The sequence below is a fragment of the Debaryomyces hansenii genome (assembly GCF_000006445.2).
Source record: "Debaryomyces hansenii CBS767 chromosome G complete sequence".
NCBI lineage: Eukaryota > Fungi > Ascomycota > Pichiomycetes > Serinales > Debaryomycetaceae > Debaryomyces > Debaryomyces hansenii.
In genome coordinates, this window is record NC_006049.2 from 1,354,445 (window position 1) to 1,374,144 (window position 19,700).

Here is a 19,700-nt window from a genome sequence, read left to right on the forward strand (position 1 = left end):
AATGTCTACTATGGTGATAACCATAGTATTATCTATATTACACATTTATTTTGGTAGCAAAAAAATCCTCCTCGGCTTCCTAAGAAAGATGAAAATTTTGCCCAACATATTCTGTTTTGACACCTACGAACTCTACATTTAGTACCATCTTTACACAATTTTGTTTATTATTTACTATAAGTTTATGTATTCTATTCAATTTATTAATAGTAATATCCGGTGACTCATTAGCTTTTGGTTTAATAGCAATTATTCAACTATTTGTGAAGTTTCCCGGTGATTCATTATCACCAATTTTTAAGAATATAGATTTAAATCAAGTAACTAAATTAAATGGTAAATTTAAATCAAACTCTAAGTTCGAAGACATTATTTCAAATGAAATCATATCTAAGTATTGTAAGGGTTAAGTTCATCTCCTTTAAGGGGATTAAACTCTTCCACGTAGGGTATGTCATATATTTCTTCATACACATATCTCTCATTTTCTATATCTAATATTTTCACAAATTTATTATCATTTTTATAATATAATTCCATTATTTTATCTATAGTTCGTTTGTCTCTATATTTTTTAGCTAATTTATATAAATTAAATTCAGGAACATCTATATAACCTGTAACCTTATCTTCTACACCTATGGCATTATTTAATATATTTATATAGCATATATTTAAATTAAAATAATCATTTCTTAAACACATAGATTTTATTTTGTTTCTAGTATATAATAAAAATGGATTAAATTTTTTTAATAAATACTCATATTTATTAGGATTGCATGTTATTAATTTAGATAATACTAAATTAGATGTATTACCATGTTCAAAACAACATTTTGTTATATCATAATTATTAATTATTTCACTTTTGTTAAATTTTCTATATTTTATAACGGTTTCATTTTCAAATCTTCCTCTTCTATTTCATAATTTTCATCTATGTTCATTATTGTATTCAAATTTTTAAAATAATATTTTTCATCTACTTTATCTCTTGTGAAATAAGAATCTTTATTTTCCTTTTCTATACGTTTAAAATCTTTAATATATAAACAATAACTATAAAGTAATGGTCCTATTTGATATTCAAGTAAATCGTACCATTTATTAATGTAAGCCACAAAATTTACATTGTATCCATTTTGTTTTAGAAATTTACATGTTTTATAGTTAGGATAAAATCATAGTATAAATAATCAAAATTTAGTGGATAGTTAACTATGTTATTGGATATAAGTATAGAATTAAGTTCATAATAATAATCCTCAATGATATCCTTACATTTTTCAGCTATTTTATAATTCAAATAAGACCCTCTAACAATTAAATAATCATCATTTTCAGTTGGTTTAAATTTGTAAGTTTTAAAAAAATCTTCATATCCATATAATACTAACTGTTTTTCCTTATTATTTATTTGCGCACAGAGATATACTTAATCCTTTCATGTAAATGCATCCTTTGAAACGCTTATTGTATTCCCGCATTGGAAAACATTTTTTATTATTACTTCATTACTGGATTCCATATTTGTGAATATTTTAGTAAATATGCAATAAATTTGAAAAATGTAAACTGGTTGCAAAATAAATTAGTGGGCTAATGATTTTGCTAATAGACTCAAGAATTTGCTAGGCTAAGTAATTATGTCGCTAATATTAATTACTATTATTGGCAAAACTTATTTAATACTGAAAAAACAATTCCACTAAATAAGGAGGTCAAGTTATAGACGATTATATTGTATGTATTTAGAGACCATGTAATTTTATATTATGAAATCAACTTGATTGATTAAAAATTGAAGGATTAAATATGAATATTGAAATGCTTCAGCTTTGAAAGGATTACTCCAATGCACATAAAAATTTTCACTAGATTCATCAAATAATTCATAAAACTTCCCATATCATTATATTGCATGAAAACATAAATCAAAACATCATATTATATGAAAATTGATTAAAGATATAAAATGAATAGACATAAGCTAAAAACTAGCTGATAATAACTTTTGGTTGTTATTTTCTTCATAGAGTGCGTAGTATTAGCTTTCTTTATTACTTTTCACTGTATTGAGGATCAAGATTCTAATTATGATTTTTAAGCAGCTAGATTTAGTATCCATTGCAATATTTATAATTTTGTTTGTATTTACGCACATTTATATCATATTTTCCTCCTTATGCCTTCATCAAAGAAATTCTTATTTCACATAAAAAGTTTCCCCTATAATAAAAAGGTTAATCTTTATCTCCCCCGTTAATATTGGTCTGAATGAATTAAATGGCACTATATATCTTAGTCACTTCCTATAAAACTTAATTTATAATGTCTCATCTCTTCGTCTCAAGGGGCATTTCATGTCATATGCTAAGTGGCTTTTATTTTGCCACTCTCTCTAATTATATAATTTTCAAGATTAAAGTTGAAGTTTTGAATACTATATTCTCGGTCGTAAGTCATAATTTAGATATTTAGCTAAAGAAATCTATATCTATTGGCTTCTCTTTATAAATTTGCCAATTCATATAAACTGGAATTTCTTTATTATTTATGATCTGCGTAGTACGTGATTTATCCATTAGAACCAACATATCGTTTGTATTCACTTTAAACCTGATATCTGTTCGTAGCAATAAAACAACACATGTTTTCTTAGTGTAAATATCTTTCACGCTTGCTGTGGCCATAAATTTGCCGACTTTTTTGTATTTTTGTACTATGTGAGTCGGATTAGGATTGGCAGCATTTTGACGTTGATCTTGTCGAATATACCTTTGTTTCGATATTTTTCCAACCATTCCCACATCCTGATTAGTTAATGCTGAGGTTTTCTCCCTTGGTATGTTGGCATGAAGGTTTTCAGTTTCAGAGTTTGTTTTCAAACCCTCCAAATTCTTAGCAACAAGAATGTAGTCAAATTTGTTAATTTTGAACCATTCAATAAAGCTCTTTATATATAAACGTGCTTGCGAAAGTATACTATCTTTGCTCTTGTTAATGCTTTCGAACGGGGTATATATAATGATATCTCTCGAAATTTCAAGTAGACGATTAGTGCAACCATTCTTCATATGCGTTGTAAATTTTGTACTCTTTATAATTGAGGACAAGGCAAATATAGAAATTTTATTAGGTTTGTTTACAGAGGTCTTCTGGAAGCTTAGTTTTTGAGTGTTAGATTTTCGATGCATTGCAATAATTGAGTCTCTCATACCCGAAATTGTAACCTTCGGTTTATCCATCAGTTTTTCATTTCTATATTTAGCATTCTGATTGAGGCCATTTGTGTTGGTTTTATCACTAAGAACAAGTCTTTTTCTGTATGTTTTCGACAACTGCAGTGTGGCCGGAGTTGTACCCGAATTTATTGCATTCCCATTGAAAACATTCAACCGCTTCTCCATTCTCATTTTTTTGATATTAGACTCACATTGAAGCCTGTGTAGTTCAAAGGGGTCCCTATATTTATCATGATGCCGTTTCTTCGATTTGTTCGTCATTGGTATACATCTTCTTTATTGTGGATCAACTTTGTTTACTTTTGCTTCTGTGTATTATTGTAGTGCGTATACCATTATTATTTCTGTCTCCCATCTCAACACGAGAGCAAGTACTAAAAGGACAACTCCGATATTAGTTCAATGCGTTACTCGTAAATGTAAAACTATTATGGCTTGGTATCATAATAACCCTACGATTTGGTTATTAAATTTACTTATCTAAGTAACTATTTTTCAACGGTAGATATGTTTGCTGAAAAAAAAGTATCGGTAGTGAAGGAGAAGGGATCTTATCATTTGATTACTATATGTAGGTATTTGCAACTAGACTCCAAGTGTAATCTAGTTGACTTTATAAATTGCTGCCCATCCGTCATGATATTTTCTATATGCAGTACACTGATATAAATATTTCACGATATCCAGAAGAGCAGTTATGGGAGTAATTGAACAAAAAAATGACAACATCTTGGGATCAAGCTAAATTTGCATTAAAACCTAAAACTAAGGGATTCCATTTAGTTACGGATGAAATTCTCAGTAACGTTCCTGAGATAAGGGACTATAAAATAGGCCAATTGAATTTATTCATCCAACACACTAGTGCTGGTTTGACCATCAACGAGAATTATGATCCTGACGTGAGAACTGATTTGATTAATATTTTCGATAGAATTGTCCCGGACGATGCCGAATATATCCATATATTAGAGGGACTTAATGATGCGAAATCTCATGGACAGGCTACGCTTACTGGCTTAAATGTTACAGTTCCAATAAGTAATGGTAAATTAGCATTCGGAACGTGGCAAGGAATTTACCTTGCTGAATTCAGGGACAATAAACCCTCGAGAAGAATTGTAGCAACCATCAATGGATTGAAGGAAAACTAGATGAGATGTAATGGCATCTAGAGCCAAACAATTTATTCTGATAATTGATTGTTAAATTTGAAAAAAGACATATTTAATGGTCTATATTACATCATAGAATATCTCTATGCATCTAATTTTTATATACTATTTATCTATAATTTTTTAAATAAATATTGTAATTTTATATTAATTTTTGTAAATGTGAGTACAAAATTATAAAACGCAAATAATTTGATAAGCTGCATACTTGATATCATTAAAAAATAAGATATATATTTAATTTAGTACTTAATTCATATATTAAACGCTGTGAACCATAGAATATATATAAAGTATTTTAAGACTTTCGTTGAATAAATAAGGATAAGTATTGTATTCACAGTATGATTATGACATTCAACCATGCCACCATTCGTTATTACAAAATTACTTATAAACTAACATGGTCAAAAATATATGAGGTACTACGTTCGCAGTTCATATATCTTGATGCTATAATTTCTTAAAATCATCAATTTCTCATCTTCCAATTTTTTTGCAGTAAGGGATAATTCATTGAACCTTTTAACAAGTTCATCATTTATTAAGTTCCACCAACCATTATGCCTTGGACACTTTCGTTTATCCTGTATACACATAGAGTTATTAAACAATGAATTTGAATCGATATCATCCATATTGTCACGATAAAAACTTATTAGACTATCAATTTGTTCTTTATAATCAGTGTATATATCAGCAGAATTAATGAACTTTTCAAAGGCGTTTTTCGACTGCACATCTGTTTGTATTCCTTGATTTAGAGATTTGTCGTAGCAACAAAGGTCAAATTTCTTGGACTTCTTACTTTTAGATTCTTTCGTCGATCTTTTACTTTTAAGCGATTCTTCACATTTTTCAACTTGTTCTTCATCTTGATAAGATGCCTGTAACCTTTCATTAATAATCTTAATTTTTTCCTTAATCTTGAGTAAATAATCACTCTTGAGCTTGCACAAATCAGTAATTGAATTAATTCTATCTAGATTTGAATTTATCTTAGTCAACCTATTTTCAAGATCTCCAGGCAACTGTGAAATGTCAGATCCATCCTCTTTAAGTGAAGAAATTTCTGGTAATTCAGGGAAATCTGAACCCAATTGAACTAGATTTTTATAGCTATTACCCGATGAGATACAATAATTAAATATTGATTTAATATCTGTTGGGTTCAAATCATTAATTCCAGTTTTCCTTAATAAATTTTCTTTAATAAAAGTTACACCATGTTCATCGCAACAATATTTTGATTTAGAATCAGCTCTAATAGGTTCCCAGCACCAATCTAAACGGCATTTTCTTTTCCATTTTGTACTACTGATTCCTTTCCAGCGACAGAACTTGCAATAGAATTTGGCTATTAACTTGGAATGATCTTCATTCAACTTCATACATTTGAAGTGAAACCATTCATCACAATTGTCACATGAAATCATTAACTCTCCTCCATAGTCTGGCTTTCGACAGATACAGAATAATTCTTCACTGTTGAGATTAAACTTAGGTGCATTAGAAAATTTCTTATATTGTTTGGCTATTTCTTCGTACGACTCGTCTTCTATTTCCTCTGTTGGATATCTATTAGAAAGCCCAGATGGAGAGCCGCTATAGTCATCTTGTGAATCTTCTTTTTCAAGTTTATTTTTCTTGAACTCTTTGTTCGAAATTGCTGGTGATGCAGATCGTCTTTTTTTGCCTTGCTCGTTTTCCATATTTCCAGATAAACCTTTATCCAAGGTTGAAGTAGATGCAGATAGATCCTTCAATTTAGTTTTATTGTCTTCTGGTGGCAGTTTTATATGTTCATGAAGTGAAGTTGACATTTCTTGTACTTCTGAATAAATATCCATTCAAAATAAAGCATACAAATACATTACAATATACAGGAAAATATTATGAAGAATTATAAAAACTATATATTTAATCTTTCATTTCAGTGTCCTCATTTTCTAGATTATTAGGAGCACCTGTTTTTGATTTTTCATTATCATTTTCAACTGGGCTAGGTGCTTTTTCAGCGTCTTCTTCTTCTTCCTCATCCTCATCCTCATCATTTTCTAATTGGATGGTTTTACTCTTCCAAATCTCTATCAAGTTATCATCTCCGCAGGTTGCTGTCAATCCATTAATCTTAGGGTGAATATCAACCTCATTGATCCTATTTGTGTGACCTCCATGGATAAAAGCTAAACACGGATCCACGTTCTTCGTGTATCTTTTTTTAGAAGCTTCTGTAGGTTCATTAGTTGGATAAATAAACTCATCAGACAAATAAGATAAATCCCAAGAAATTGCTCTTTTATCCAAGCCCCATGAAATTAATTTATTTGGATCGTTATTTTTATTCCACTCAATACCGATTACACTATCGTTATGCCCAAACAATTTACGGAATGGTTCAGATGGATTTCTCAAATCATACAAGGAAACAACATTTTCTTTACCACCCGTTGCAAATAACGTTGGAATTTCAGGATTAAAAGCAAACGAATTTTGAATATGACTGGTTTCTATTCTAATAGCAGGGTTATCTTGAAATGATGCCCGTAAGTCATGAATCTGATAAGTATAATCATCCGCCACAGAACCAAACAAGGATTTTTCCAGAATATTATGCGATAAGTCATTGATGACAGCATTATGAGATTTGAATCGTTGGATTGGTGTAGATGGCTTTGATACATCCCACAAAGCAATTTGGGAGTCATTAGCCCCAGACAAGAATTGGTTTTCGTCAATCCATTCCAAAGCATAACCCTCTAGTTTATGGTACTTGAAATCAATGGCTTCCTTATTGTTTGATTTCAAGTCATATAAATGAACAACTCCTTCGTTATCGAATGTTATCACCTTCTCATTATTTGGAGAAATTCGTAACTTATTAATTTCCCCATTATGTTTCCAACTGGATAAAATCCTGAAATTATCCGAGGAATCAATATTTGACATCGGAATAGGAATACTTTGCGAATTAGGTGAAAACTCAGAAAAGTCTGGTGCAAGAGTACTTGGTAAGCTTAAAGATCCCAATTTCAAGTAATCTTGAGAATGTTGAGATGTATTGGTACCAAATAGAAACTTAACAGTCACATAATTTTTATTTTCGGAAACTGTATAGTCAGGTAACCATTGTAAGGATAACGAAGGAAAATCTAAGGCATGTGTATGGATAGTATCGTACAACAACGGTACTGTTTTTTTCCAAATTTTAAATTCTTCGTTTACAATCTTTTCTTTCAGCTGTTGTTCTTGAACAATTTCAAGTTCTGCTGATGCAAAATCAGCACTTGTATTGACAGTCATGTTTGATTAATATAATTCTTGAATACTATCTTTATCAGTATTTTAAAAATTCAACTTGAGATAGATTAAGGCTCGTGTTAGAATTTACGCACAATAACGAATGTAAATAAGGAACCGTATATTTGAGTATACTTAATTAAAATTTACAATATACATTATATATGACGATAAAAAGCTATGGCTACTCAAATATACAGTGTCAACGGTGTTTGTATCTATCTGGGCGTTGGATAATTAGATAACACCTCCAAAGTCTTCAGTTTCATGGTCCTCACTTTCGTCAAAGTACAGGCTAAACTTAAAGACAGTACCATAAATTAAGCTTCCACCTATTATTGTCAATATCATAGCAACCCTTGTTAATATATGAGAATGATGTAATAATACAGGTAGATAGAACCCTGTAACTACTAAAAATGCAGATGTAAATTGACCAAATTCTTTTAAAATGCTTCCTCGAGAGGACGACACAGGATCAAAGCTGAAATCATAATCACTAGAATCAGATATGGCTTTCGTTATAGCAACGGGTAAATGTGCAATGGCAAATATTATACCATTGATAATGGGGAACCAATTGCCATATATTCCTGCTAAAACGACTAAGAGGAATCCCATAGATAAAACAACTGATAATCCTATGATTTTATTCAACGGGTTATCTTTGGATGATGTAGTCGAATTCATCTTCTATGTATGTTTGTTTAGCAATTTATTAAAGTTAGATCTATGATTAGATTGTTTTCTACGGATTGTTCATATGTACAAACTAAGGGAGTACCGTTAGGTTGACGATAAGTCCTGTATATAAACACACTCTCTCAGCATAGAAATATTACAGTATTCTGTTCTTAATCCAACACACATCCAAACTAAGAGTATGACTTCAAGATTAGAATCATACGGGGAACTTTTAAACCCTACTATAGTGAAAGAAGCTAAGGTTTTGGGGAAGGGGGGAATTACTCTGCCTGCAGGTTTTAGTACTGATTCAATTACGCTGCAACGTAATAAACCAAATGCTACAGTCCGCACAAACAAGAAACCAGACCTTGAACGATTGGAAGAATTGAAAGTAAAGAAGGCATGGGAAATAGCATTGGGTCCTGCTAAGACTATACCTATGAATTTGATCATGAGTTATATGACTGGTAACTCTTTACAGATTATTCCTATTATGATGACATTGATGTTGTTCTGGAATCCTTTGAAAGCTATATTTACTGAAACGAACGCAAATTTCAAGAACTTGGAAACAAAGAAGAATTCTAGTGATATATTCTTGACAAGGGCAGTTTTTGTGATATGTCAAATGGCATGTATGGCAGTTGGTATATGGAAATTGTACAATATGGGTTTAATCCCTAATAGTGAGGGCGATTGGTTGGCCTGGAAAGAGGCAATCCAATACAAGGAAAGAGTTTACCTTATTTAAATCGGGTGTATATATATCTATTTGCAGAATATATGTTAATTTCTATTTCAGTAGGGACGTATTTCATTCCCTTTTCAAATCTTCATCTTGTTCGACTTCTTTTTTCTTGTTGAGATTAGTTGCGTTATCGAAAGTCTGGGTAGCTTCTGATTCTTCAACGTTGTCTTTCGATTCATTATCAACAGCTTTTTCGAATATTTGTTGCAAGTTAAATCTTTCTAATCTATCATAATTATTTACCACACTCATACCAATATTGCTTTTATAACATTCCACCATTATTAATTTATCATAATTCTTCAAATCTACTGAATGCCCATGATCCCTGCCTACACATTCAGCAATAGCTTTGATAATGTCAGGCTTTTGTAAGGTATTGAAGTTACGCTTTGAAACCTGGATTGCAAATTTATACGGCTTCTGATTAGTTTCGTTGTGAAAATGCGGACCCAATACTCTTTGTGCCAACTTTTTAATCTCTTCCATTGTTGGTGTAACCGAAAAAGTTATTGGTGACAATTTTTGAGTATATCTTGTCGTCTTAACCTTGGACTGAGAAAATTCTTCACAGAGCTTTTCAACAAATGTTGCTGGTTCAATTGGTCTTCTAGTCTTAATGAAGACAAGGCATTCGCATCCTAGATCAATTGGTTTAAGGATTTCTTTTTTAGTCCCTTTGGTTTCTTGCATATCATTCAATTCTTTTTGAATCTTTTCTTCTATTGAAAGCTCCTTCTCATTTTGTTCCGTTTCAGAATCTTCATTTAGTTCATCCAAATTAAAATACTCTTCAGCTTTATCTGAAAATAAATTTAATAATTCCTTTCGGCATTGCTGTTCTTTACCTCTATTACATGTAGCATATATCCCACTAGTGCTTGGATCAATAAACCCGCTAGTTCTGAATTTCTTATTCTTATTCCCGCCTTTTGAATTGTTTGCCTTTCTTTTGCCCATGTTCTATATGCTGTAATTTCCAAGCTTTATAAATTAGAGATTAATTTTTTTTTTGAGAAAGCATCAATTCTCAGTCGAATGTTTTTATCAACATTGGAATTAAATGAATACAGACAGATTTTTAATTGGCAATAAGTTAAATATGAAATATAATGAAGATTGATAAATTACCAGTTGATATATGGCACAATATTATAAAGATAGGAGTAAGGGATTTACAAATCTTAACTCTCACAGACATTTTGAGCTTATCTGAGGTAAATAGACTTCTTCACAATGCATTGCATGATAATATTATCTGGTATGATATTTTTCGTTGGTATTATTTTGATCTTATTACCCAGTATAATGTTAATGAAGTCCAAAGCCTGGAGATATATCAGAGAACAATAGTCTATTCTTCAGATATACGATATTTTGAAAAAACCATGATGTTCTACCACAAGGATATAAAATTCAGATTTTATATGGAAAAATACAGACCCAGAGAACAAGTTTACAATATTTCCTTTTTTTTAGACAATTTCAGTGACATGGATTATATTCCGATAATCAAGAATTACGAAAACGATCGAAGAAAATGTGATTATGATGATTTGGCTTTCGATATCACTAGAAGGTCTCTTGCCTGTAATTTGTTGAATACTTATAATTTTAAGCTTGGTATAAGATATTTTAATAAGTTGATTAAGGAAGATATTAGAAAATCTCCTTCGGCTCCTGGAGCGTTTGAATGGTTTTGGTACAAAATGAATAGCTTCGACAAAGCCTTTTCAGATATGATTTTTTCTCGGCAGCTGAAATTGACAGAGGTTTATGCGTTATTATACAAAGAGGTTTATTTAGAAATCTTACAACATAGATCATGGGGAGATAAAGTAAAATTTTTTCAGAATGACGAATCATCAAAAGGGACAATTATATTTCAGGACAACAAGACATTTGGAAAGCTAATGTGGCATATTCTTAGATTAATTTTATCTAAGTTTGGCCGTAAATGTAAATTTTATTCATCCCAGGAATATTATGAATACATGGACACGTATTGCTTAGAAGATTTCAGTATCTTGAGAATTTATAATGAAGATTTTAAGGGACATCATATCTTACTTTACTCTATTCTCATGAAAATACTTGACGAATTCTTATTATCGAAGTACAACTTCAAAATTGGCACTCAGAATTCTAGTGAAAATATATCCATCAATTTTAGTAACACGTTTCTCATGATTAAAAATCATTATTTTCTTATACCTAGGGATGCTAATAATTCGTACGTAGTTGATCACTACACGTCGAAACAAGTTATTCAATACTTACGAGCAGAATTCAATTTATCGACCCTTGCACAAATCTCTAATTATCTAAAACCGCTATCATTAAAGGATATGTTAGTATATTTCATGAATTTAGATACAAAATGTGGCGTAAAACCGTCCTATTCCGTCAGTCAACCAGAATTAAACTCGATACTTGATAAACCAGAAAAGAATGAGGTGGGAATGAGGTCTTGTGTAGGGTATAAGTATAAAGAATATCAATTTGCCAAATTTGTTTGCGACTTTTTACGAATGGAATACAAGGAAGGTGGATTTTCTAAGTTTATGTATTGTTCAGAGTTTGAAAAGCATTTTAACCAAGAAAATAATTTCATATATTTCAACTCTGTGATAGAGGTCATAGAGCTGGATTCATTAAAAAAGAAAATGTTAGTTGAATATTTCAAATTAAATCTTGACGATAAATCTAGAATATTTCGAAATAACTTCAATTTAATGGATCCAGCTAATTCAAGAATAGCTTTCCAAAGAATGAATCCCAGATTGGATGTGGAAAACAATGCCAATGTTATAAACGGGGAAACTTATAAACGGGGTATGCTTGTTGGCCATAATAAATTCCACTCCCTTGGAATTGTGCTCGATATTATTAATTCAACTAGTTCTCCGGCCACATATTGCAAGGTCTACACGAGCCAAGGCTATATAGAGACTTATTCTACTTCCTCATTACGAAATATTTCAAGAAATATTGTACATAAAACAGACTCTGTTGCAAAAATTTTCATAGATGTCTGTGGAATCGACGTACTTGGCTTATTACTCTTCAGTTCATTCAAGAATGATCCACATGCGCCAGGGTTTATTCAAATAGACTGATATTCTTATCGTTATCCTCATTTTTAAATAAAGTATAGAACTGCATATAATACATAAATTTATGAGGATCCTCCAGCATTTTATATTCTTGTAGTGTTGAATCCGTCAAGCAACACTTTATTGTATTTATCAATAATTAGAGTATATATGGAAAATGCTAGGAAGGTCAGTTTTAAGAAGATCAAGATTATTGTTTCCAACACAAAGGAACTCAATGTTGAAGCGTTTCCAACATTCAGTTATTGGTATTGATCTAGGAACTACGAATTCTGCAGTTGCAATCGTAGAAGGGAATGAAGCAAGGATATTGGAAAACGAAGAAGGTGGCAGGACAACACCGTCAATTGTTGCTTTTACAGAGGCCAATATGTTAGTTGGATTGCCGGCTAGAAGACAGGGTGCAATTAATTCCCAAAATACGTTCTTTGCTACGAAGAGATTAATCGGAAGAAAATTTGAAGACGAAGAAGTTCAAAGGGATCTTGCAAATACCCCCTATAAGATTGTACCCCACGAAAATGGGGATGCATGGGTGGCTACATCTGATGGTAGAAAAATTTCGCCTTCACAAATCAGTGGATATATCCTTCAAAAAATGAAGGAAATCGCGGAATCACATTTGCACGATGATACGAAATCAATAAAACACGCTGTTGTCACAGTTCCAGCTTATTTCAATGATTCCCAAAGGCAAGCAACCAAAAGCGCAGGAAAGATTGTTGGTTTAGATATTTTAAGAGTAATTAACGAACCAACAGCTGCAGCATTAGCCTACGGTATCGATCAAAAGCAAAAGGATGGTATTATAGCTGTGTTTGATTTAGGTGGAGGTACATTTGACATTTCAATATTAGATATTGAAGATGGAGTATTTGAGGTGAGAGCAACCAATGGCAATACTCATTTAGGGGGAGAGGATTTTGACATTTTGCTATTGAATCATATCTTAGATACGTTCAAAAAAGAAAATAATGGATTGGATATACTGAATGATACTGTAGCAGTCCAAAGAATTCGTGAAGCAGCGGAAAAGTGCAAAATTGAGCTTTCTCATGTAAAGGAGACGGAAATTAATATTCCATTCATTACCTCGGATAAGCACATCAAAATGAAATTAACAGAAGACGAATTAGATGAGATGTCGTTACATTTAATTAACAAGACTATTGACCCAGTGAAGAGGTGTATTAGAGATGCAGATTTAAAGATTAAAGATATTGATGAAGTTATTTTAGTTGGAGGCATGACTAGAATGCCAAAAATCAGGAAAACAGTTGAATCTCTTTTTAATAAAAAACCAAGTACTTCCGTTAATCCCGATGAAGCTGTAGCTTTAGGAGCGGCAATTCAAGGTGCTGTATTATCGGGTCAAATTAAAAATGTTGTTTTATTAGATGTTACTCCGTTGTCATTAGGTATTGAAACGTATGGTGGAATTTTCAGCCCTTTGATTGCAAGAAATTCTGCAGTACCGGTAAAAAAGGAACAAATTTTTTCTACTGCGGTTGACGGTCAGACTGGTGTTGAAATCAGAGTATACCAAGGTGAAAGAACTTTGGTAAAGGATAACAAATTAATTGGTAATTTCAAATTGTCGAATATTCCGATCGGACCTAAAGGTACTCCACAAATTACAGTCTCGTTTGAAATCGATGCTGATGGAATTATTAATGTTTCGGCTACGGATAAAACTCCGTATCCCGAAGATCTGGAGCATTATAACAAAAAGAATACAGTCTCTATTCAAGTTTCTGCGGAAACTGGATTATCTGAACAGGAAATAAATGAGATGATATTAGATAGCAATAGATATTCTAAGAGTGATGAAGAAACTAAGAAGCAAGTTGAAAATGCCACGAGAGCGGATATAATATGCTCTGATACAGAGAATGCGTTGATTCAATTCGGTGATTTCATGGAGGAAGATGAAAAGAAAGATATCGACGAAAGAGTGAAAAAGTTGAGAGTTAAGATCGACGACGTTAGAGAGTATAGAGAGATGCACAGTCCACAAGATATAAGAGATGAAGTTAGTGAAATTCAGAAAATATGCCTCGAAGCTATTAAGAAAGTAGCCGCTAAACAACAAGCTGAGCAACAAAAGATGCAACAAAAGAACTAACTGAAATAGCTTCACACCCCGGATAAAATAGTTCTATGTAACTCTGTATATAATATGATGTAGTCATCTCACAAATTAATATATCATGGAACTTTATGTATTTAAAGAAAAACTTGAAGACTATCTAATTTACAAGAATATCTATATCATTATGGTTACTCATCAGTTTCCATTCTATCTTCAGAAGGAACATCATTACCGGTATTTTCATTAGTATCACCTTGGGTCTCATTATTACCTTCTTCATCGTCATCATCTCTATTCCTAGCGTTGGAAACCGAATCCAACTTGTCAAGATATTGTTGAACGTCTGCATCATCATATATAGTGAAATTTGTATCTTTACCTACAACACTAATAGAAGTATTTTTGAAAGTCAATTCCACATCTTGTGATAAGGTATCTCTCAAAGCATTCAAACCATGAACAATCAATTCATCAACAGATTCAGTCTCACGAACAGTCTCTAAATTTCTTTCTAAATACGTCCTAGCAGCTTGGGATCTTGCACCAATTGCTGCACCGTAGTATTCTAACACAGATCCCGATGGTTGGAATTCGTATAAATGTGCCCCTGTTTCATCATAACCAGATACTAATAAACCAACTCCATAAGGTCTAGACCCATAAGATTGGGTATTTTCCTGTGCTTTATCAGCAATTGATAATACTGCTTTTGAAGTCAGTAGAGGTCTATTGAAAATCATTTTGGAGCTCATAGCTTGCTTTCTTAAGTAATTTGACAACACTCTTCCATCAGGTGCTAAACCTGCTAAAGCAATTCCCATATGGTCATCAACCTTAATAATCTTCTTCTGATATGAACCTAACTCTTCAGCATTTCTTTTCAAAGCTGCTAACACAACATGGTTCTTCGACACAAGTCCGACGGCTGCACTTCCTTGTTTGATTGCCTCTAAAGCATATTCTACTTGAAATAATCTACCTGTAGGAGAATATGTAACAGAGTCGTTATCGTAATTATTTCTAAACATTATTCAATGATGTTATAGTATGCAATTGTTTTATTCAAGTGATATCTTAGTAGTTTGGATCTCTCAATCACCATGTTGACGCCACCAACTTTATTTGAATTGGTATATAAATTCATCCTGCATATTATTATATACTTTTAAAAAAAAGTCAAATTATAATAATCAGCATTATCTATAATGAATTAGAGAGTGCTAATATGTTATCGAAAGTCGTGATACTGGGAACAAGGAGAAATATTGTCAGAAACAACATTCTTCATAGAATACTGAGAAGCTATTCGTATGTAAATTTTCCTCAAGGAGACTCTATCGAGTCTCCGAAGCCTACATTAAGTCAGTTTAAGAATCCATTATTTCACTGCTTTTTAATTGCATCAACAACGTATATTGTGCTTCATATTGTATGGACAAGCTTATCATCTAGTGAAAAAGAAGCAAAATTTGTTGAAAAGACTAAGGTATTGGAGGATAGAATTCAACAATTAGTAGATGAAAGGAAGAACGAATTTGAATCCACGAGGAAATGGTCCAATATGTTTAAATTTTGGAAATAATCTTACAGCATATATACATAAATATACTTTGTTACTGATTCTACTGAATATTATACAATTAGTAATTATCAAAGTCATTCTTTCTTCTAAATTTGCTACTGAATTTAGCAAACTTAGTTGAAGCTGAATTGGAAAGTACAGATTGATTCTGCAGGTCAATACTGTTTGTTGAGGTGTTCATACTTTCCTCATGGGCAGATATATTTGCATCTTCATTATCTTCTTCTAATGGCTGCTGCATTTTGGAAATAAGTTTTAAACCATCTTCCAACTTAACTCTATCGAATTTTCTCATTCTAAAAGAAGGGTTTTTGATGAAATCTTCATAACTATCCAATTTTAATAAATCAATACATTGTCTCAATTCTGTAAAAGTCGACTGTAACGCGACCGCTCCACCATCTTCAGTATTTTCTGGCGAACTATCTTGAGTAGAATATAAATTACTCATTGATTCTTCTAAGTATCTGATGTCCAAATCGAAATTTTCTATAGCTGTTCGGTTATACCTATCGACACTTTTTAAGATATTTAAGAAATGCTCTGCCACAAAATCATAAGTTCTAAATAACCCTAATGTCCTGAATGACAGAGGTAAATTTGAAAATATAGATTTAAACAAATTTTCCAAGAAAAGAGCAAAATCCTTAATCGAATAGTTTGCTTCTTTATTTGCAACTTCTGGCAACCAATCGTCGTATTCAACCATATCCAACAATTCGCTGATTTTATTATCAACCATTTGAAAAATCGTATCCTCTGAAAATTTCCTCACGTTTGTAAATAAATCAATCGCTTTTAATGTAAACGTACCATTAGCATCTATATTATGGACACCAGTACCCGTATTTAATCTTAAACGACGGTTAATTAACTTCCCAATTTCGTAAAGACTAAATAAATAATACTCTAAATTAGTATAACTTTGAGCCATAACTTCTTTATTATTAGCATTTTTATCAATAAATTCTTGTATGTCATTATTTATACCCACTCCTTTTTCATTGCCTAGTACTTTTTCGAAGATGTCATTCACAATGAAGTTATTTATTTCATTGATGTTATAACTGTAATGCTGGCTTATAAACTGTACTATTTCTTCCAATAATGATCGTATACCCAAGCAATAATGAACGTAATCTTCACTAAATGGGAAACTTATAGGCATCGAATGGACATTTTGAGGTGCGAAAGGTGCATCAGATTTATACCAGCAAATCTTCATAACATTTTCGTAATCACGCTTATCTTGAACCACTAATGGCATGTAATGGTCAGATTGGATTGATTCGATAAAATCCAAACGGAATTGTTGTATCAAATCTGGACCAAAATAACCTTGGAAAATAATCATTAAAATTTCATAAAGATCAAATATTTTATAACCACTATTCTCCATGATCTGTAAGAAATTACCTACAAGATCCTTAAAATCAGTTAGATTATTTGCATCCAATTTGTGAGTTTTCAAGTAATTTATTAACACAGGCTTTAATTTGATAGCGTAAGAATCCCACAAGTCGTTAGAATTTGCGTGAGAACGTAACTGGAATTTAGTCGCAAGGTTTATTTGTTTATCCATAACAAAAAATGCACTGATTTTTTTCAAATATTCGTCCAAGCTTGATAAGTTATTAAATTCTGTTATTACATTATCATTAGGGTTATGTCCTTGTACAGCCGGAGATTTCACAGATGAAGTTATAGGATAAATGACACGGTTATATTTCTTCATCCATTCTTTATGGTACAATTTTGATAATAGTTCGTCCTCATTTAAAGTTTGATATACTAATATAGCATCAAATAGACTGGATAAGCTAATTTGCAAAGCCTCATCGTCAAAAATGTTATAATTTGAAGATGGATCCCGCATTGATAATTCAACGGGCGAGTTTAATTTGTAAGGCATAAATGTTGCTGATGAATCCTTACTCTTTTTAATCTTTTCCCAGTTCTGTTGTAAAAGAAATAAATTATCAAAAAGAGCTTCACCAATGGCAACTAATTTACGTTCTAAATTAATTGCAAGCCATTTACCTAAATTCTCGAATGATTCGTCTTTAATCATTTTCGTTAAGTGCGGGATAGAGTCATAAATTTTAACAGCAAAACTAAAGCTTTCAACTTTCGGCAAATGAATGTTTGTTAATTCATCAATTAATTTCAATGCACTAAAGTAATTATTCTGCTTTATCAACTCATGGATCTTATTTGTAATTTCTAGGACCTGAATACATAAATTAAGTGTCACGTTGGTTTCATTAATCTTACTTGTGACCTCTTTGCTTTTTATTAAACTCTTCTTTCTAGTAATCAACTCATGCACTGATCTATTTAGGAATTGACTGATTTGCAGTAGACTTTGGTTTAAGTCATACGATTCCACATGAATATTATCAATCGAATCAATACATGAGTTAATATCTTGTGTAGAACTTAAAGACAAATCATTCAATTCATCATCTTTATCCTTCACTATATCGTTTAGTTTATATATAAGATCAGACAATCCATTAACCTTTAACGCATCTTTGATTATAGGTGCTAAACTTTCTAGATAATCCTCTGAATTCAATGATGTTTGGAAAATATCGTCATCTCGAAGTAATAAATTTTCAATATTAATAGTATCAATATTCGTGGAATTTCCTTTCGTTTGACCTTCAGGTATATTCAGCAGTTGCATATTGCCATTGACTGACGATGGAGCCATAGCTATTGTTGAAACGTTTTGTAATCAGAATATTTCAAGATTCTCGACTTGATTGTTTTTGATTTTCGGGGTCGTTTGGATATGCCCTGTATGTAATTAATTTCCATATTGAAAAGTACAGAAAAGAGGGCAACATATGTCAAGATTGCAATGATACCAAATCATGTACTAATACTAGGAGCTCCGAATACGGGGAAACTAAGAATATGTGAACTTATATCGACTCAAAATTTGGATTTCAGTTCAATTGATTCCAAATCTCATAGTGGGCTTATATTTAAAACAGACTTATCTACCAAGTATTATTCACTGAAGTTAAATTTGCTTGTTGATGAATATCCACAGCAGCGTTGTAATTCGGATTGTGGTTTGAAAGAAGAGGAAGAGAAGATCAATGCATTGAAGTTTTGGCTTAATGAGTTTTTATCTGATGATTTTCAGGAATTGAGAGAAGCAATAGATGGTTTGATATTCTGTTTTCGTATTGATCAAGATTCTTTGAAATACATAGAAGAATGCTTAAATGTATTTTCTGATGTTCGAGATAAATTGAACGAAGAAAGAGGTGACGGATTATTTAGTGTGGTGGTAGGGGATTCAAATACAAGGAAAATAAACGAAGATGTAGAAGATTTAGTAATTCCTTTTGGATTTGAGTATGTAAACTTATTTGAAAAAGGGGAAGATGAATTTAGAGATAAGATCGGACAGGATAGATTGCTTGAAATAATTGAAACCCATGAATGGAGTCAGATGGACTTAAAACAGGGTAGAGACCAAGATGCTTATGATGAAACGAAGCGGAATAAAATGAGCGATATGACCAAAGGGTTATTAGATGGACAAGATGAACAAGAAGGAGATGATGGAGATGAAACACAATCTAAACTAATAGACCTAGATGATGTGTTAACGAAAGTACAACAAGCGAAACAAAATGTTAATAATAATGATATGGATGATGCTCAAAAAGAAGCTTACGTAAATAAGGTGGTCAAAGATATTATTGACTTCATATAGGATAATCCTAATAAAC

General features: G+C 31.7%; 13 protein-coding genes across 13 annotated transcripts; 6 read left to right on the forward strand and 7 right to left on the reverse strand. All coding sequences in view use genetic code 12, as the record gives it.

Moving 5' to 3' along the window:
- Positions 1–2,480: 2,480 nt before the first annotated feature.
- On the reverse strand, positions 2,481–3,509 carry DEHA2G16478g (DEHA2G16478p; the record flags this gene model as incomplete). The annotated part of the gene is made up of 1 exon (XM_462257.1): positions 2,481–3,509. The coding sequence occupies one exon, from the start codon at positions 3,507–3,509 to the stop codon at positions 2,481–2,483; it is 1,029 nt and encodes a 342-aa protein (XP_462257.2).
- A 458-nt stretch (positions 3,510–3,967) lies between these two features.
- DEHA2G16500g (DEHA2G16500p) lies at positions 3,968–4,402 on the forward strand (the record flags this gene model as incomplete). The annotated part of the gene is made up of 1 exon (XM_462258.1): positions 3,968–4,402. The coding sequence occupies one exon, from the start codon at positions 3,968–3,970 to the stop codon at positions 4,400–4,402; it is 435 nt and encodes a 144-aa protein (XP_462258.1).
- Positions 4,403–4,848: 446 nt separating this feature from the next.
- Positions 4,849–6,273, reverse strand: DEHA2G16522g (DEHA2G16522p; the record flags this gene model as incomplete). Its single annotated transcript, XM_462259.1, has 1 exon — positions 4,849–6,273. The coding sequence occupies one exon, from the start codon at positions 6,271–6,273 to the stop codon at positions 4,849–4,851; it is 1,425 nt and encodes a 474-aa protein (XP_462259.2).
- Positions 6,274–6,343: 70 nt separating this feature from the next.
- On the reverse strand, positions 6,344–7,726 carry DEHA2G16544g (DEHA2G16544p; the record flags this gene model as incomplete). Its single annotated transcript, XM_462260.1, has 1 exon — positions 6,344–7,726. The coding sequence occupies one exon, from the start codon at positions 7,724–7,726 to the stop codon at positions 6,344–6,346; it is 1,383 nt and encodes a 460-aa protein (XP_462260.2).
- A 234-nt stretch (positions 7,727–7,960) lies between these two features.
- Positions 7,961–8,413, reverse strand: DEHA2G16566g (DEHA2G16566p; the record flags this gene model as incomplete). The annotated part of the gene is made up of 1 exon (XM_462261.1): positions 7,961–8,413. The coding sequence occupies one exon, from the start codon at positions 8,411–8,413 to the stop codon at positions 7,961–7,963; it is 453 nt and encodes a 150-aa protein (XP_462261.2).
- A 193-nt stretch (positions 8,414–8,606) lies between these two features.
- Positions 8,607–9,161, forward strand: DEHA2G16588g (DEHA2G16588p; the record flags this gene model as incomplete). The annotated part of the gene is made up of 1 exon (XM_462262.1): positions 8,607–9,161. The coding sequence occupies one exon, from the start codon at positions 8,607–8,609 to the stop codon at positions 9,159–9,161; it is 555 nt and encodes a 184-aa protein (XP_462262.2).
- Positions 9,162–9,224: 63 nt separating this feature from the next.
- Positions 9,225–10,118, reverse strand: DEHA2G16610g (DEHA2G16610p; the record flags this gene model as incomplete). Its single annotated transcript, XM_462263.1, has 1 exon — positions 9,225–10,118. The coding sequence occupies one exon, from the start codon at positions 10,116–10,118 to the stop codon at positions 9,225–9,227; it is 894 nt and encodes a 297-aa protein (XP_462263.1).
- A 152-nt stretch (positions 10,119–10,270) lies between these two features.
- On the forward strand, positions 10,271–12,277 carry DEHA2G16632g (DEHA2G16632p; the record flags this gene model as incomplete). The annotated part of the gene is made up of 1 exon (XM_002770606.1): positions 10,271–12,277. One exon carries the CDS (start codon positions 10,271–10,273, stop codon positions 12,275–12,277), a length of 2,007 nt encoding a protein of 668 aa, XP_002770652.1.
- A 154-nt stretch (positions 12,278–12,431) lies between these two features.
- DEHA2G16654g (DEHA2G16654p) lies at positions 12,432–14,399 on the forward strand (the record flags this gene model as incomplete). The annotated part of the gene is made up of 1 exon (XM_462265.1): positions 12,432–14,399. The coding sequence occupies one exon, from the start codon at positions 12,432–12,434 to the stop codon at positions 14,397–14,399; it is 1,968 nt and encodes a 655-aa protein (XP_462265.2).
- A 155-nt stretch (positions 14,400–14,554) lies between these two features.
- Positions 14,555–15,394, reverse strand: DEHA2G16676g (DEHA2G16676p; the record flags this gene model as incomplete). Its single annotated transcript, XM_462266.1, has 1 exon — positions 14,555–15,394. The coding sequence occupies one exon, from the start codon at positions 15,392–15,394 to the stop codon at positions 14,555–14,557; it is 840 nt and encodes a 279-aa protein (XP_462266.2).
- Positions 15,395–15,591: 197 nt separating this feature from the next.
- On the forward strand, positions 15,592–15,948 carry DEHA2G16698g (DEHA2G16698p; the record flags this gene model as incomplete). The annotated part of the gene is made up of 1 exon (XM_462267.1): positions 15,592–15,948. The coding sequence occupies one exon, from the start codon at positions 15,592–15,594 to the stop codon at positions 15,946–15,948; it is 357 nt and encodes a 118-aa protein (XP_462267.2).
- Positions 15,949–16,006: 58 nt separating this feature from the next.
- On the reverse strand, positions 16,007–18,664 carry DEHA2G16720g (DEHA2G16720p; the record flags this gene model as incomplete). Its single annotated transcript, XM_462268.1, has 1 exon — positions 16,007–18,664. One exon carries the CDS (start codon positions 18,662–18,664, stop codon positions 16,007–16,009), a length of 2,658 nt encoding a protein of 885 aa, XP_462268.2.
- Positions 18,665–18,814: 150 nt separating this feature from the next.
- On the forward strand, positions 18,815–19,684 carry DEHA2G16742g (DEHA2G16742p; the record flags this gene model as incomplete). The annotated part of the gene is made up of 1 exon (XM_462269.1): positions 18,815–19,684. One exon carries the CDS (start codon positions 18,815–18,817, stop codon positions 19,682–19,684), a length of 870 nt encoding a protein of 289 aa, XP_462269.2.
- Positions 19,685–19,700: the final 16 nt, after the last annotated feature.